Raw genomic sequence first — 15,436 nt, 5'->3', positions numbered from 1 at the left:
AATCTATCTTTTTTATAGCTGCGAAGCTGTAAGCTGAGCGTAGCTATATTGCGGTGCTCTTGGTTTTTTTACAATTCAAAGAATTTGAATTGTATTGGGGCGCTGTCTTTTTTTTAAGATCTGTTCACACATTTTCATGATTTTTGAAGTCAAATTGGAGTAGTGATTTTGGTCACGCCGAAACAGGAAATGGAGCGAAAAAGCGAGTGGTTTTGCGGCGTGAATTTTTTTCGCTCTAATTTTAAAGTAGAGAGAGAAAATGGTGTTTGAACAAAAATTCGGTTTCTCGGTAGTGGTTTTTTGTTCACATGCGGCAATTTCACTCTGATTTTTACTGTTTTTTTGATTTTTTGGATCGGATTTTTTTCTAAATGGTTTTCCCAATCCATTCAAAGCTCATTCTAGGCCTAATTTTTAGTGTGAATTAAATTTTCATTTCTCGTTAGTGGTTTTTTTGTTCACATGCGGCATTTTCACATCGATTTTCTGTTTTTTTTTCTTATTTTTTTATCAGATTTTTTTAAAAATTGTTTTCTCAATTCACTCTTAGTCCATTCTAGGTCTGGTTTTTCTGTTTAGTCAATGAAAATTCTTTGAATTGTACGTCAGGACTTGTCCTGCTATGTTTTTTTGTTTCGTCGTCTGACGCTTCATTTTCGTTTTACATTTGTTCTAGAACATTCTGTCTCGTCACTGCTTAAATGGCTTTTTCGCGCTTGATTTCACGCTTTCTGCGTGACCTAAATTGCGGTTATTCAGAAACAGAATCTGTTCCTAAAACAAATTTGATTGTAAGAAAACAGATTGTATGGTCCGACAGCCGAGTGGTTAAGGCGACTGGCTGTTAATCCGGAGAGCGCCGGTTCGAGACGCGTCAGGGAAACTGTTTTTGCACCCAAAAACAACCTCCTTTGAAATAAACTTGTAAGTTTTATAGGCGGCGGCGATAACTATTATCAACTCACTTCTGTATCTTTTCCCATCTGTATTTTACGGCACGCAAGTCTATTTCGCAGCTATTCCGGCAATCTGCCGGCTATGTTATGAAACTCAGGTATTCATCTTTTGCCTAAAATGTGGAATCCTTTAGTCGGGGCAGTTGTTGGAAAGCGTTATAGAGCTTGTATATTGTTTCCGTTGCAAAAATATTTAGAAGTAAATAGGAAGTTTTAGAAATATTAATACGGTTAATGTTCATACGAAACCTAAAGGTTGCGTTTCTGCAGCGTTTTAAAATATAAGACAATTTGAATAGTGATATGTTTGCAAGCTGATCAAAAACGCCAAGAAAGAATTCAAAATCTTTTAAAAGACTACTGTGTTTTGGGACATGAGCAAAATGCATATTCTTTCAAGTGATCAGTTGTATTTGGTTTGTTTGAGGTTCATTTAAAAGCCTCAAGCTAATTGCTAAACTATGTTCACACGTATTTCTGAACAGTATGTAGGTCTCACTTCAAGACCAACGCGACACTGCCCCCGAAACTATTTGTTCAATAATTTCACACTTTTTGTCAATTCTTGCTGAAGCAAGGCTCCACTTTCTCCCCTGTAACACTTGTTTAGTTTCTCCCCCAGCAAATACAGAGACCCACGCCGTTAGTTTGTCCTTCTTTTGGGCACTGAAGTTTGTAGGGAAAGTAAAGAATGTGGGTTATGTTTGAGAAACAAGTTCATAAAAGTCTTCGCAGCCGTACGAGGGCATGCTAATTCATGTTGATACAATTAACAATTTCATGCGTCTTTTAAGAGGACTCTCAGATTAACAAGCCGCCTAATATTCGATAGAGCAGAACCGTGTAAATTAATCTCTAATATTATAACAGTGAAATACGATAGTTTAGATCAGACTTTATAGTTTTGTATCTCAATTTTTGTAGGAAATTTATTTTCCGAAGTTGCTATTTTTCATTTTTGGATCCAAATGAATAAATATTTGGTGAATATTGTTAGCCGCAATGTGATATATATGTTGATGCAGTGAGTATAGAGTAATGAGATGTCATCTCCATTGACTGCCTAAAATCTTAGAAAGTGTGAGCAAAAAGTTGTGTTTTATCAAGCGCTTATTAAATCAAGGTTTTTGAATGATTTTCGGTTCCTGTGCATTTTTGTTTGTCTTTTAACCTGAGTGTACGGATCAGCGAAACTGCTGAAAGTTAATGAAGTGTTTCACAGGGACAGTTTTAGAGTTTTGGACATGTCCCATTTTTAACCAGTAACGCTAGCCTCCGTAAGCTGGAGCAAGCTACGATAAATGGTAACTAACGCGAAACCACAATGTAAAGTTTATGAACTCCATCCAAGCTTCTCTGTAAAAGGAAAGTTGTTTCAGTAAAAAAGAAAGTTGTTACAGTAAAAAGATAGAAAATTGAGTTTTTACTTAACTAGGGAGTGCTAACTTACTTCTGATGTTCAGTATTTTTTTAAGTGATCATGTCAGTTTTGCTCACACGAGTCTTCCTGATAGGGTTAACCTTTATTTATCTGTTTGATTGCTCGCGAACCGTTTTTTGCTTGAACGTTTTGTTCTAGAATATTCTTTCGATTTCACTTCTCGGGTGACTTTTCTTGCTTCACTTCTTTATTTTTTGATGATGATGATGATGATGATTATGATGATGATGATGATGATGATGATGATGATGATGATGATGATGATGATGATGACGATGATGATGATGATGATGATGATGATGATGATGATGATGATGATGATGATGATGATGATGATGATGATGATGATGATGATGATGATGATGATGATGATGATGATGATGATGATGATGATGATGATGATGATGATGATGATGATGATGATGATGATGATGATGATGATGATGATGATGATGATGATGATGATGATGATGATGATGAGGATGAGGATGAGGATGAGGATGAGGATGAGGATGAGGATGAGGATGAGGATGAGGATGAGGATGAGGATGAGGATGAGGATGAGGATGAGGATGAGGATGAGGATGAGGATGAGGATGAGGATGAGGAGGATGAGGAGGATGAGGAGGATGAGGATGAGGATGAGGATGAGGATGAGGATGAGGATGAGGATGAGGAGGATGAGGGTGAGGAGGATGAGGATGAGGATGAGGGTGGTGGTGGTGGTGGTGGTGGTGGTGGTGGTGGTGGTGGTGGTGGCGAAGATGGTGGTGGTGGTGGTGGTGTTGGAGGTGGAGGTTTAGCCACTTTTACCAGACCCAAAAGTGGTTGTCGATAATCAAAAAGCTTGACAGAATAAGTGTGTTTTCAGCAGATTTTTGAACTCTTCAAAGGTTTTTGCGTTTCGTATATAATCAAGTAGCTCATTCCATCTTTTAGCACCTTGAAAATTGAAACTTTTTCTCATGGCATCTGACGAGCATCTTGGGATTCGAAACAGTTTCTGATGTGAGGGTCGAGCAGAAGTTGTATTTCGTTGAAAGAAATTCTCTATATAGATAGGGGCCATCGATCGATCAACTTTAAACCGATGGTATACAACGTTACAATAATCCAGGCTAGAAAGAACAAAACAGGATACAAGTTCTTTCCTTTGCTTTTCGCCCAAAAACTTTCGAATTGAATAGAATTTCCGTAATTGTATATAACACTGCCTACAGACGCGGTTCACCTGATTCATAAAAGTCAGCTTGCAGTCTAAAGAAAAACCTAACAAGTTTATTGAGCTTCTCAATGGTAACTCAGTCCCCAGTAAACTAGAGGAGTCAGTAGACGGAATATTAGAATTTCGATTGCAAAAAACAATCAGATCAGTTTTGCTACTGTTATTCACTAACTTTAACTTGCACATAACATCAATTACTTGTTTCAAAATGAAACTTATGGACGTAAAGTTGTAATCTAATTAAAGATAAATTGACTGTCGTCTTCATAAAAATGATAAATTACGCCAGTTGCATTTAAAAACTCATAAAGTGGGGTCAAATAAAATGAGAACAACACTGGTCCCAAAATCGAGCCCTGTGGAACTCCAGCTTCATTGTAAAAGTAATCTGAGAGCTCATTCTCAACAGTGACTCGTGAATTGCGGCTTTTCAAGTAACTTTCAAAAAATCGTAAAACAGATCCATCAAAGCCAAATTCATTTTGTATTATTTTGAGTAACACATTGAAATTGACTGTATCAAATGCAGATTTCAAATCAGGAGATCAGAAGTGCTAGCTTCCTTTTTGCCAAAATTTCAGTCACTCTCTCAAGGCAATGAGCTATTGCTGTTTCAGTTGAATGATGCTGACGATAAGCAGACTGTAGTGGCGGCCACAATCCATTCCAGTCGAAACAATCAACCATTTGCTGAAGAACTCATTTTTCGACTGTTTTAGACTTTGTTCTAATATTTGTAACATGTCTATAATTTTCAATTTCATTCTCGTCGTTTTTTATTGAGACTAATTATTATTCCTTGCTTCAGCAAAGATGGAAACACACCTGTTAAAAAAATAGAATTTATGAGGTCAGTAAAAGACTCGACGTAGCAATTGATGATAGTTTTAAGGACGTGCGTGGGAATGATATCATGAGGTGCAGTGGAATTCGATATTTTGTTCAACGTTAGGCATAAATCCGAACTACTAATCAACATGAAGGAAGAAAAACTGGATTTGCAAGTTGCCTCTATCTCGAGCGTTGTGTTTTTAATAGCCGCCCTCATTTTCTCAGCCGGCTATTATAGCGCTCTTATTTTTTTTTACTTCGTCGAACAAAAAATGTTTCGCTTTTGCCGCTTTTTCAACATTTTGCGTGAAATCTTTCTGACTTCTCTAGGCTAGTTTCTCTCTTCTCTCATTCTGCTACAAGTGATTTTGAACATCAGTTGCTCAGCAAAGCAATTCAAAATGAACAGAGTCAGTATAAAAATTGAAGTCAGAAATAGAAACGGGATAAACCCATAAAGCACAATTTTAGATGCCCGCTATTTGAACGTCGTTCCTATAAGTATTAGTTACCTCTCTCTAATGCTTATTGGTGTTGACAGTAGCCCCTGTATTCTCTCTCTAAGAAACAGAAGTATGTTCAACTACGAAATGCCATCAAAATAAATCGGACTTGATCAGAATAAATCAAAAAAATGTTTTTGTACAAAAATCTTTTTTGCAATATCTATTCTTTCAATCCCAATCATTCATATTGGAATCAACGGTGGCTATTTTTGGCAATCTGCCAGGTATGTTCAAAGCTCTGCAAGAGTACTATTTTTTCTCTGAAGAAATTACAAAATCTGTGCGCTAAGGTAGTTGGAATTTCGTTCTTGGGTAACTTATAAATTTTTCTTCTGAACAATTCGTCAAAAGAACAAAATCTCAGCTTGCTAGACTTTTCCGACAACTGTTGAGATAAATAATTGTCTCGCTTCAATTTCAGAAGTTCCCTATTATCGCGTAAATGTGATTGTTATCTGACCTCACACACAGTTGATCGGATTTTTCTGCAGGCTCTCTCAAGTTTACGCTTCAAGTGTTTTGCTTTAATGCATTTATCATCGAAATATCGAGGTTGATTTGACAGCACAAGAAACCTTCGAAGGGAACTAGCTTATTTCTGACAGAAATGGCACTTAAGTAGAAACAATCATAAAGTTTATTTACAAAATTAAATACTTCCGAACCCATTTCCAGTGAAATGAATTCAGAGTTGTTCTGAAGCATTTCCAGCGAAATGGTTTTTTCAAAAAATAGCATAAAGCTTTCAGTGAACTCAGAGTCATTTACCGATTTCCATACATACCCTTTGCGAGGAATCTTCTCGCGTGTAACTTTTTCAGTTACCATGTTAAAAGTAATAGCGTAATGGTCAGCGGGCATTGTTTTATCTATATTCAGGTCAAAAGACATCTTTGTTCATCAAAACCAAATCAAGTAAATTGCCTTTACTAGTCGTTGCTTCACTGTGAAAAGATACTAAACCATGCTCTTCCATTAGGTACGTAAACTTCAAGTGATTGGGTCCAATTTTATTCAAAGCAATATTAAAATCTTCCAATATTACAACATTTGAATACATCGTAGTATTATCAGACAGTAAACTGGATAACTCCTGCAGTAAATGATTGAAGGAACCTGATGGTGGCCTGTATCCAACTATAAAGAGAGTCTTTTGGCGGTAGAGAATAATTTCAACTCCTAGGCACTCCAAGCACGGTTGCACAAGTTCAAAAAGAAGCTTTCTTTGAATTTACTTTTAAATAATAGAGCAACGCCACCTCCACGGCAACTTGTACGGTTAACATTAAAAAAACAGAATAATTAGAGCCAGCTATTAAATCAACACAGTGTTGAGTGAAATCGGATATCCATGTTTCGGTAATAGCGAATAAAGAGATATCATGGGCTAATAAATAAGGCTCAATAAAATCTATTTTATTGCAAATTGACCGTGCATTCCATAATACTACGCGTAAGCAATGTTGTTGTAGTCAATTCACCTGCGGCTGGCTGCTAGACAGAATTTAATGTCTTCAACCAGTTTCGTGCTTCCTCATTTCCAGCTAAGCATCAGTTTAGCCGGCCAAGTTTCAGTGCTCTCAACAAGTTCTGTCGTGTCTTCTGGGAAAACAACATGGAAAGATTTAAGCTGCCTGTTCCTGCTAGGTAGTTCTCTGCATGCCAAAGGTTTCAAATTTTGCTCGTTACAATAATCAAGAAGTGATGCGGTATCAATGGATTGCGGTACTCTACTGATAAAGTAATGTCTTCTTGGCGGAAGTCTTGTTTTGTTTGAACTTCTTGAAAACTAGCATTATTTTTGCTTCCCTGAACTATGGCAATTTCGTTAACAGATCGTTTCCGTTTTTTCGATTTATCACTCGACACAGAAAAATGACTGTCCTTGCTATTTTTGAAAACTGAAATATGGTCGTGGGGGGTTCGGTCCCACAACTTTCTGCGCATACGTGGGTCGATTTGTCGGATTGACTAACGGTTTGGTTGCTTCTGCAGCACTTGGGTAATTGAAAATATCATCTTGCGTATTTGTGATACTCGTTTTAATTTCGGTAACACGAATTCAATTTTGTTGAGTTTATTCAATTTGGCATTCAGTTGAGATAAAATACGAGTAGGAGTTACACCAGAACTTTCGTCGCATGACCATTGCACAGAACCACATTGAAGTATGTAATCTGTAAAAGGGGTCACATTCCTTGCACAAAACAGCAGAAGCACACCACATGCATAACGTTGAGCACTGCTCCACTGTGCATTTGCATCCAGCATAATTTCGGGGGGTGACCAGCGTCAGCCCCAAGCATATTCATTTAATATGAAACTATTTAATAAGTTTATCACAACAATTAGGCTAATTTTTACGTGACCTAAATTGCTCTTATTCAGAAATTAAGTCTGTTGCTCAAGCAAAAGTGATTGTAAGATCAGCTATCACAGAGCCACGTTAGCCGGGTGTTTATGTTTAAGTCCATAAAAAATATCTAGACTGCAGCCCCCTCTGAACTGAATTGCCCGCCTGTCGTTCCATAGCAATTTTTCCGACGTTAGTCGGTTCATGATCTCAATTGTGTTAGTAAGGATTTCACACAGCCGAACTCAATTGTTTACGATATTGGATGGTAGTTAACAAACATTTCTGTGGAGACGGATATCACATGCAGGGTTGATAAAGTACAGGCGACCTAAGTAGTCGTGAGGACATTTTTGGAATTCATTTTTTCTACTCGGTTCCTCTCTGTCAATGTTCAACAGCTATTGCGAATAATTTTGTCTGTTTTAGTCCTTAATGCATGCGTGTGGTGAGGATATGTTCTTTGCTCAAAGAAGTAATTTAAATAATCAAAATCAAGAGAATAATTTTAAGTCTCCCGAAGGCCATGTTTTGAGGCAATTCAACAAAAATTAGGGGTGCGAAATATATGCAGGCTCTATGTAGGAAATGGAAAGCAATTGCAAGTAGAAACTAATTTTTTACGGACAAAACCCTCCATATTTTTTAAGCTTTTTTTATTACCGCAAGTCTTTAATGTATTGCAGCTTTTTTCTATTAATCAATGGTATTTATTTTAAGTGCCAAAAAAGATGTTACGGTCTCTTGAGATGGTGGATATGTCGCAATTACAGAATTTAACGGATGATTTTTTGATGGAAGCTCTTTTGAAATTGTATGCAAACCTATTTGTTTGTAATTTCTAACTCCAGGATTTTTGAAAAAAAATGCGAAAGCACTAACTTTGCGAATTGTCTGAGGCCTCCTGTTGGCTTTGAGAACTCGGTTTAAAAATTCGGAGTTGGATTTCATTTCTACTCTGACTTGTAATATCGGATTCAACATTTTAAAACTCGTTTCATTTTTCTTAAACTCGTGAAATAAAAGAGCATGGGGTTGTGGCTGTGTCAAAGCTAATATTACTAGTCTTGCAGATTCTTTATGTGCTTAAATTGATGGTAGGACGTAAGTTCGAAGAGAAATGAGGATTTTTTTGATGTTTTGTTCCCATTGTGATCGTTTTCAATTGCCCCGTCCTCTGAGCCTGCTATTATTGGACTTCTGTAAAATGTTACAGAATATGTTAAGATGTTCTACCGGCTAACACGATGATGTGTTAACATATTTTTCAATGACTTGGCTTTTGAAACGGGAGAAACTGATAAAGACCGAGAGCATTAAGGCACTACAGACTGTCTAAGTTAGCGTTTGCAGTGTATTTAGTGCAGAGTGTGCCGACCTTGCTTGGAAAGGTGGTGCTGCTTTTTTAAAATTGTTTGTTGACATATTGGCTTTAATTGATGTTGGTTACAATTCATATAGGTCTTCTTTTTTTAGCTGATCTCAAATAAAATTTGGAGCAACTATTGAAGTAATTTTTATTGCAAATTAGTTGCTTGACCGCTTTCGATTTTTGTGGGACTTTTACGTCTTTCATTTTAGTTGCTCTCTAACGAAGTTAGTAGCAATTATCCTGTAGTCTTTATGCGATTTTTCGCTTGACCATTTTTTGGGCTGACCCATTTGACTTTTCGTTCTCAAAACATGTAACGCTCGGATGGCATTAAGCTCTCTTGAGCCCTGAGCCTTACTATACTCTAAAATGCGATTCACCAAAACTGTTTTGCAGTGACAATTTCATGGGGTGAAGTGCGGTTTTTAATCTTAAAATGTGACCCGCCCTCACCCCCACGCCCCGCCTTCATTGTCCGCCTTCCTCCACCTGTCGATTTTAACCCCCTCTCAGCTAGCCTTCGCAACCCTGTCCCCCCATCGCTTGAACCCCCCCCCCCCCCAACGCACACACTCCGGTCACCCACCCCCCCCCCATCTCAATGCTATCAGCTGGCTACTACCGAAGCCAACCGCTCGCCTGTCGTTTGAGAGCAATTTACCCGACATTAGTCGGTTTTGTTTTACGGTTTGCTCACTCTCAAGTTCTTTCATTCACAGTTTTTAGCAGCTGCGCTTAGTTGAGGGCTGTTTATTTCTCGAATTCAAACGGACAGTAGAACCCTCTCAGCCTATTGGCATATAACTTACGCCCCTCTCGGTCGCGCAAGCTATTTTTAACATAGTAGCGTACTATGTAACAACGCATAAATTATAATTGGGGGCACAAAAACACTGGGAGTCTGAAACAATCGATCCGAAAATTGCACCAAAGGTGGCTTTGTTTAGTGTTTCATTTAATTGGTGTCAAATCAAAGTTGTTTTCGCCTTGGAAAAGGATTAAATAATTTCAATTTTAGGCCAGTTTTTGTCTAATTTTGAAATTTTCTGCCTTTTTGTGGTTTTGTGACTACTTTCTGTCGTTTAATAGTTAATTCAGACAGTTTTTACTTAATTAATTTTAAAAAACTCTAATTCTTACCGGTTTTCTTTTTCTGCGTTATCACCAGGCCCACGGTTTTTAAGATGTTGCGTTTTTTAGTGAATTTTGGAACCAGTGACGAGAGGTTACAATTAAGTATTGAGCAAATTTTTGCAAGTCAAAACGCTTAGAGGAATTTTTTTTGAATTGTAGATTGTTTTTAATTGCTCTCGAACAAAGTTAGTGGCAATTATATTATCTTAGTCCTTCGGGGCTTTTATGCGGTTTTTCTTTCTACAAACGTTTTGTCTGACCATGTTGTTTCGTCTGACTATTTGACTTTAAGTTACGGACAGTAAGTTCTCTTAGAGTCTTACGGCTCTTTAGTTTCTAAGTACGAGATTCACCGAAACTGTTTAAAAGACGGCAGATATTCCTGGTGTGAAGATCTTTTCTTAGAGTTTGACCCCCTCCCCCTCGCACTTGACCCGTTCCCACACCACTTCACCTCAACTACCCTCAAAGTCATTCTAGCCATGGCTCATCAAGCCCTCTTACTCACACTCCCTTTCTTCTCCCATGCTCACCTCACCCCACTCCTAAATTAAGCTATAACTTGCCTCCTCAAGCCGCAGCTAGCTACTGACGAAGCCAATCGCTAGCCAGTCATTTGAGAGCAACTCGCCTGATGTTAGTGGTTTATGTTTGCTTTTTAATTGAACGAAGTTTGAAGGAATTATTGTAAACGTATTGGTCTTTATGCAAAATTTTCGCTTGTCCGATTTGACTTTTCTTTCTATGTGACTTTTGCGCCCTTCAGTTTTTGTTTTGCGTGATCTAAATTTCTCCTTCAGTTCTACATTCTCAGCGAAATGATAGCGGCTATTATTGGGGACATCGTTTTTTTTTAATTCGTGGTCTCCATCGATGATTCTTACGACATGATTTCTAGGAATTGACGTTTTCAATGACTTCAGTGGGCTCTACTGATTTTCAGTTAAATTTTTTGTGCGTGACGTCATTTAGTCTGCTTTTAGGTCAATTGCATGACTTATCTCACTCAAAAAAATGACTTCTGAACCCGCTTAATGAACTTTGTTTGATGAACATTTACTGGTTTAAGGTCAATAGTGTGCATCTAAGTAGTGCCAGACGTATAGGCCCTAATTCTTGAATATTCGAGTCTTTAGCCACAAGCGGCTATTTTCCGGCAATCTGCCTTCTATGTTCTAAATTTCTCTCATTCACAGTTCTACATTCTCAGCTCATTGACATAATAAGTAGCTGAACTCAAGTGGCGGCAGTTTACTACAAAACCTCGAATGGAAAGTACGACGAAATTGGTGTAATTTTAAATTTTGTTAGTGGTTATGGTCGTATATAATAACCTCTAATGACGTCATTTGAAGCCCCCGTAGTAATTGAAGCCTCCCACCCTCGACTCAAGCAAGCTTCAAAAGATTGGAGCTCTTACGAGTCGTTCGACAGCAATTCTTCCGACGTTAGTCGGTTATCTTCTCATTTTGTCATCTTTTCTCCGTTTGTTGCCAATTGGGAATTGAATAGTTCCGTGAAGTAAATAATTTAATCGGTTAACGAGTGGTTGGTGGCTGCCTACGTCAAGTTAGAATCGAATCTGTTGTCTCCCGGTTAAAAAAATTTTTCACATTTTTGATTTTGAAGTAAATTTTGTACCATGTTCTTGATCGCATGGAAATAGAAAAAGCGAGAGGTTTTCCGTTGTAATAAATATTAAATCTGATAGTGAGGTTTTATATTAGAACAAAATTTGCTTTCCGGGAAGTGGTTTTTAATAGCCGCGAAGCGATAGCGGCTTTTATTGGGGACATCGTGATTTTTTTTTAAATTCGTCTCCATCGATGATTCTTGTGGCCTGACTTTTTGGAATTGATTTTTTCAATGACTTCAGTGACTTCTAGTGCTTTGCAGTTAAAATTTTTGCGCATGATGTCATCTCTGCTTTTAGGTCAATTGTATGACTTGCCTCACTCAAAAAACGACTTCTGAACTCACTTATGGAACTTTAAATTTTGTGAACATTTACTAGTTAAAGATCAATATTGTGTATCTAAGTGGTGCCAAACTTATATGCCTGCATTCTTGAGTATTAGTCTTGAGTTTTTGATTTCGAAGCTCGTTTAGGGCTTTTTCCTTACATACCGTATGTGTCATAAATTTGTCAGTCCGATTCGAACCCAAAAAGTCTTGTGGTCTATTAAAGGACTGGTGGTCGATCTGTCTATCGTAATAATAGCCGCCCTCATCTTCTCAGCCGGCTATTATAGTGCTCCTATTTTTTTACTTCGTCGAACTTTTTTTCGCTTTACCCATTTTGCCGCTTTTTCGACATTTTGCGTGAAATCTTTTTGACTTCTCTAGGCTAGTTTCAGTCTTCTGTCATGCAGCTCAAAATCCTTTTAAACAGCAGCTGCTCAGCAAAGAAATTCAAAATGAAGAGAGTCAGTATTAAAAAAATCAATGTCAGAAATAGAAACGGGATAAACCCATAAAGCCCATTTTTAGATGCCCGGTACTTGAACTTTGTTCTCATAAGTTTTGGTTACTATCTATAATGCTTATTGGTATTGATACTAGACCCTGTAGCCTCTCACTGAGAGACAGGATTATGTTCAATTACGAAATGACATCAATATAAATCGCACTTAAAAATGTTTCTGTACAAAAATCAATTTTTGTTGATATTTTCTTCCCTTTCAATCCCAAGAGTTATGGGAATCAACGGCGGCTATTTTCCGACAATCTGCCGGGTATGATTTTTTAGTTGTTTCAATTCATGGAAGGCCACAAGCGTCTATCGCGGCTTTTCGGCAATCTGCTGGCTATGTTTGTATACTTGCGGGAGTTTTACTCTTTGTTGTCGGGTTTTTCTAAATGGTTAGTTGAGTCTAGTCATTTCGAGGTCTACTCTCTGGATGAGGAATGAATTAAAATTTGCTTTACCTCTAGTTGACTTTTCTCATTTTGATTAAATCTTGATTTTTACGCTGGACATCGTCTTAGATAACTCACTTGTTTAATTGCATTGAGTTAAGATTTCATATAGAAACTCGATGAATCAATAAAGCCTGGCGACTACGTGATAGTAAATCAAGTTTTCATAAAGAATGAATGTTAATTGGTATTATTATCATTGTTCAATAATCTTTATTTTGGGAGCTCCTTTGTTTGTAAATAGGTAATCTAACAAAATCTTCACACTGAAAAATCGGCTGTCAATTTGTTTTTTTACTGTTCTTTAGCTCAAGCAAGTTTGTTCATGATTTGTATTTTGACTTTTGTTTTTGAACATTGGGCTTGAGCAATAGCTTAGTTACTAATACATGGTAGTTAGGCGCTCCTGATAAAATTCAACGTTGACAGGTCAGTTTGAGAAGTTTTGTTCCCATAACAGTCCTTCCCCGCTATGCAAATTAGTAAACATCACCCAACCTACCTACCACACCCTTTTTCTAAGGTTGATCTTTTTTGGTCTAAGATTGACTCCTATGACAAGAAAAACCATCAAGAATTGGTTCAGTTGTATTATTCTTATGGCGCGCTGGTATAATTCTAAAAGCATACATTTTTCGAAATTATTTTGGGCTATTTTGTCCAAACGGTATCGTGTCAATTGCAATGATGAAATTTCAATAAAAAAGGGATTTGCTTTCTATTCGAAGCAATGTATTTTTGCACCACTGTAATGTAGCAGTCCGACGCGCAAAATTTCATAAATACATAGGTTCTTGAATTCTTGATTGATCAAAGTGTGGAAAGAAAGTGTTGTTCTTTTTGTTACAGGTCAGCATATATCGACAGAGGCACCAGCAATTATGAAATCGTGGCTTTGTCACATCAGAAATGGTCGAAAAGTGGATGTCTGGGCTGTCTTGTCTGATAATCAGTTGCACTTTTATGCTTCTCAAAAAGACAAGAGGCCCTCAGAAAGTGTTAATCTCATCGGTGCTTCCTTGTTCGAGTGCGCCATCAATGAGAGCCAGGTTATAGAATCTGGGGATCATTCATTGCTGACTGTTGACAACCGAACCTCGGGTCGCTCAAGCTCTGGAGCAGGTTCCGTTACCAGCTCGAAGGACCTGGACGGTTTTATGCTTGTAATTATTTCTCAGAAAGCTAATCCAGTTTTTATAGTATCCAAAACTCAGGAAGAATTGGTCGAATGGAAATACCAGTGCGAGCTTTGTAGCGGAGGAGGAATCCCAACATCGGGATCCTTGTTCGAACAGACGATTTCTCAGTTGATGAGGAACCCTGCGGATTCCCAGTTGTGGACCTCGGCACCATTGGCCTACGAGCACTCGAATCGCGATGAGCGCTTTGAATCTTTGACGAGCTTGACAGCTCCGTCGGAAATTGAGAATGCGGAAAAAATGTGGAAGTTGTTTTTGAGGTGTTTGAAATGGAAGTATGATACGAGGAACAACATGCAACAGGCCGCTGCATCTGATGGATTCTTTGTGTCGCAAGTGCAGACCGCGTTTCAAATATGCCTTCCAGGTAAGAGATGCCTTCCAGGCATTTCGAATAACATATTGGTTAAATAGGTGTCCTAAATATGAAAAAGAGCAAATTTGGTGATCAATCGATAAAAGCAGAAAGTTTAAATGAGTTATTAGCTTATTTGATAAAGTTGTTTGTGCAAACAAGGGATAGTTTTGTGAAAGCATAAAAAATACCAATTCGAAATTTTTGTTTAGATTTCACAGATCACACTGTTTTTTGTATAGTTTTTGCATTTGTTTCAATTGGCTTTAGAAGCCGTGGTTTCCATAAATTTTTGCCTTTGAATAATAATGAGGATAGTTATGTTTTCAGAACCTAATTTGCATAACGAAGCCTGCTGTCAGCTTATTCGCCTGTGTAACACGAAAGACTTCCCTACCTATTCTGTGACAGCTTTTCAGCTGTTGAGTCTCCTTGTTGTACTAACACAACCCAAAACTGCTTACTTATGGCTACTGAAACAGTTTTTGAGCCGTGTTGCTTCGAATAAAACAGTTGAGGGAAAATATGCACTGTACTGTCTAAGAATGCTGTCAAGACCAAGACCAGTGAATCACGCGAAACGGCGATACCCACCATCAAGTTTGGAAGTTCAATCAATTACACAACATAACCCGCACGATGTGACGCAACCGATGGCCGTTCCAGTAAACCTTCCTGACGGTGCGACTCATTATGCTGGCTGTGATGGAACAATGACAGTTGACCAGTTTCTGTACCAGTTGTGTCTCAGCCTGGACATCAGAGAACCGGCTATATCTGGCTATGCTTTGTATGTCTCAAGTCCGCTTTCAATAACACCCCACCATGCTGTTCAACCAGCGCCTACTAATTATGTGGAGTACAGGCTGGCACCCCATTTGATTGTGTCTGATGTTATTTCGAGGTATGAGATGATTGCTAAGAGTCACCTGGCCTCTCAAGGAATCACACCGACACCAACTGATTTCTTAATGAGGTAAATTTGTCATTTTTAACTTAGCATTTTAGCATTTTTTTAAAAAAATATATATCCATAACTGAATGGGAAGTTATTTTAAAAGAAAATCAATTTTTTTGTAGTCAATCATTAGGATTTATCTTAAAGTCTTATAAAACGGAATGTTTGTCGAGTACAATATGCTCCA

General features: G+C 37.9%; 3 protein-coding genes across 3 annotated transcripts in view; 2 read left to right on the top strand and 1 right to left on the bottom strand.

Annotated features, from left to right (window-relative positions):
- LOC142342692 (germ cell-less protein-like 1) overlaps positions 1-7,312 on the bottom strand; it is a 295,739-nt gene extending 288,427 nt beyond the window's left edge. The window contains exon 1 of the mRNA XM_075394185.1: positions 7,285-7,312. The gene's annotated coding sequence lies outside the window, so the exon portion shown is untranslated. The remainder of the gene's footprint in view (positions 1-7,284) is intronic.
- LOC142342696 (phospholipid phosphatase 1-like) overlaps positions 1-15,436 on the top strand; it is a 518,061-nt gene that overhangs the window by 195,168 nt on the left and 307,457 nt on the right. The window lies entirely within an intron of this gene.
- Positions 1-15,436, top strand: part of LOC142342691 (pleckstrin homology domain-containing family H member 2-like) — a 46,825-nt gene that overhangs the window by 30,114 nt on the left and 1,275 nt on the right. Inside the window, exons 9-10 of the mRNA XM_075394184.1 lie at positions 13,587-14,303; positions 14,622-15,267. Of these exons, the coding sequence (XP_075250299.1) occupies positions 13,587-14,303; positions 14,622-15,267 (1,363 nt within the window). The remainder of the gene's footprint in view (positions 1-13,586; positions 14,304-14,621; positions 15,268-15,436) is intronic.

Source organism: Convolutriloba macropyga, chromosome 7, assembly GCF_964194025.1.
Source record: "Convolutriloba macropyga chromosome 7, txConMacr16.3, whole genome shotgun sequence".
NCBI lineage: Eukaryota > Metazoa > Xenacoelomorpha > Acoela > Convolutidae > Convolutriloba > Convolutriloba macropyga.
Note: the sequence above shows the minus strand (reverse complement) of the source record. Positions and strands in the feature narration are given on the sequence as shown.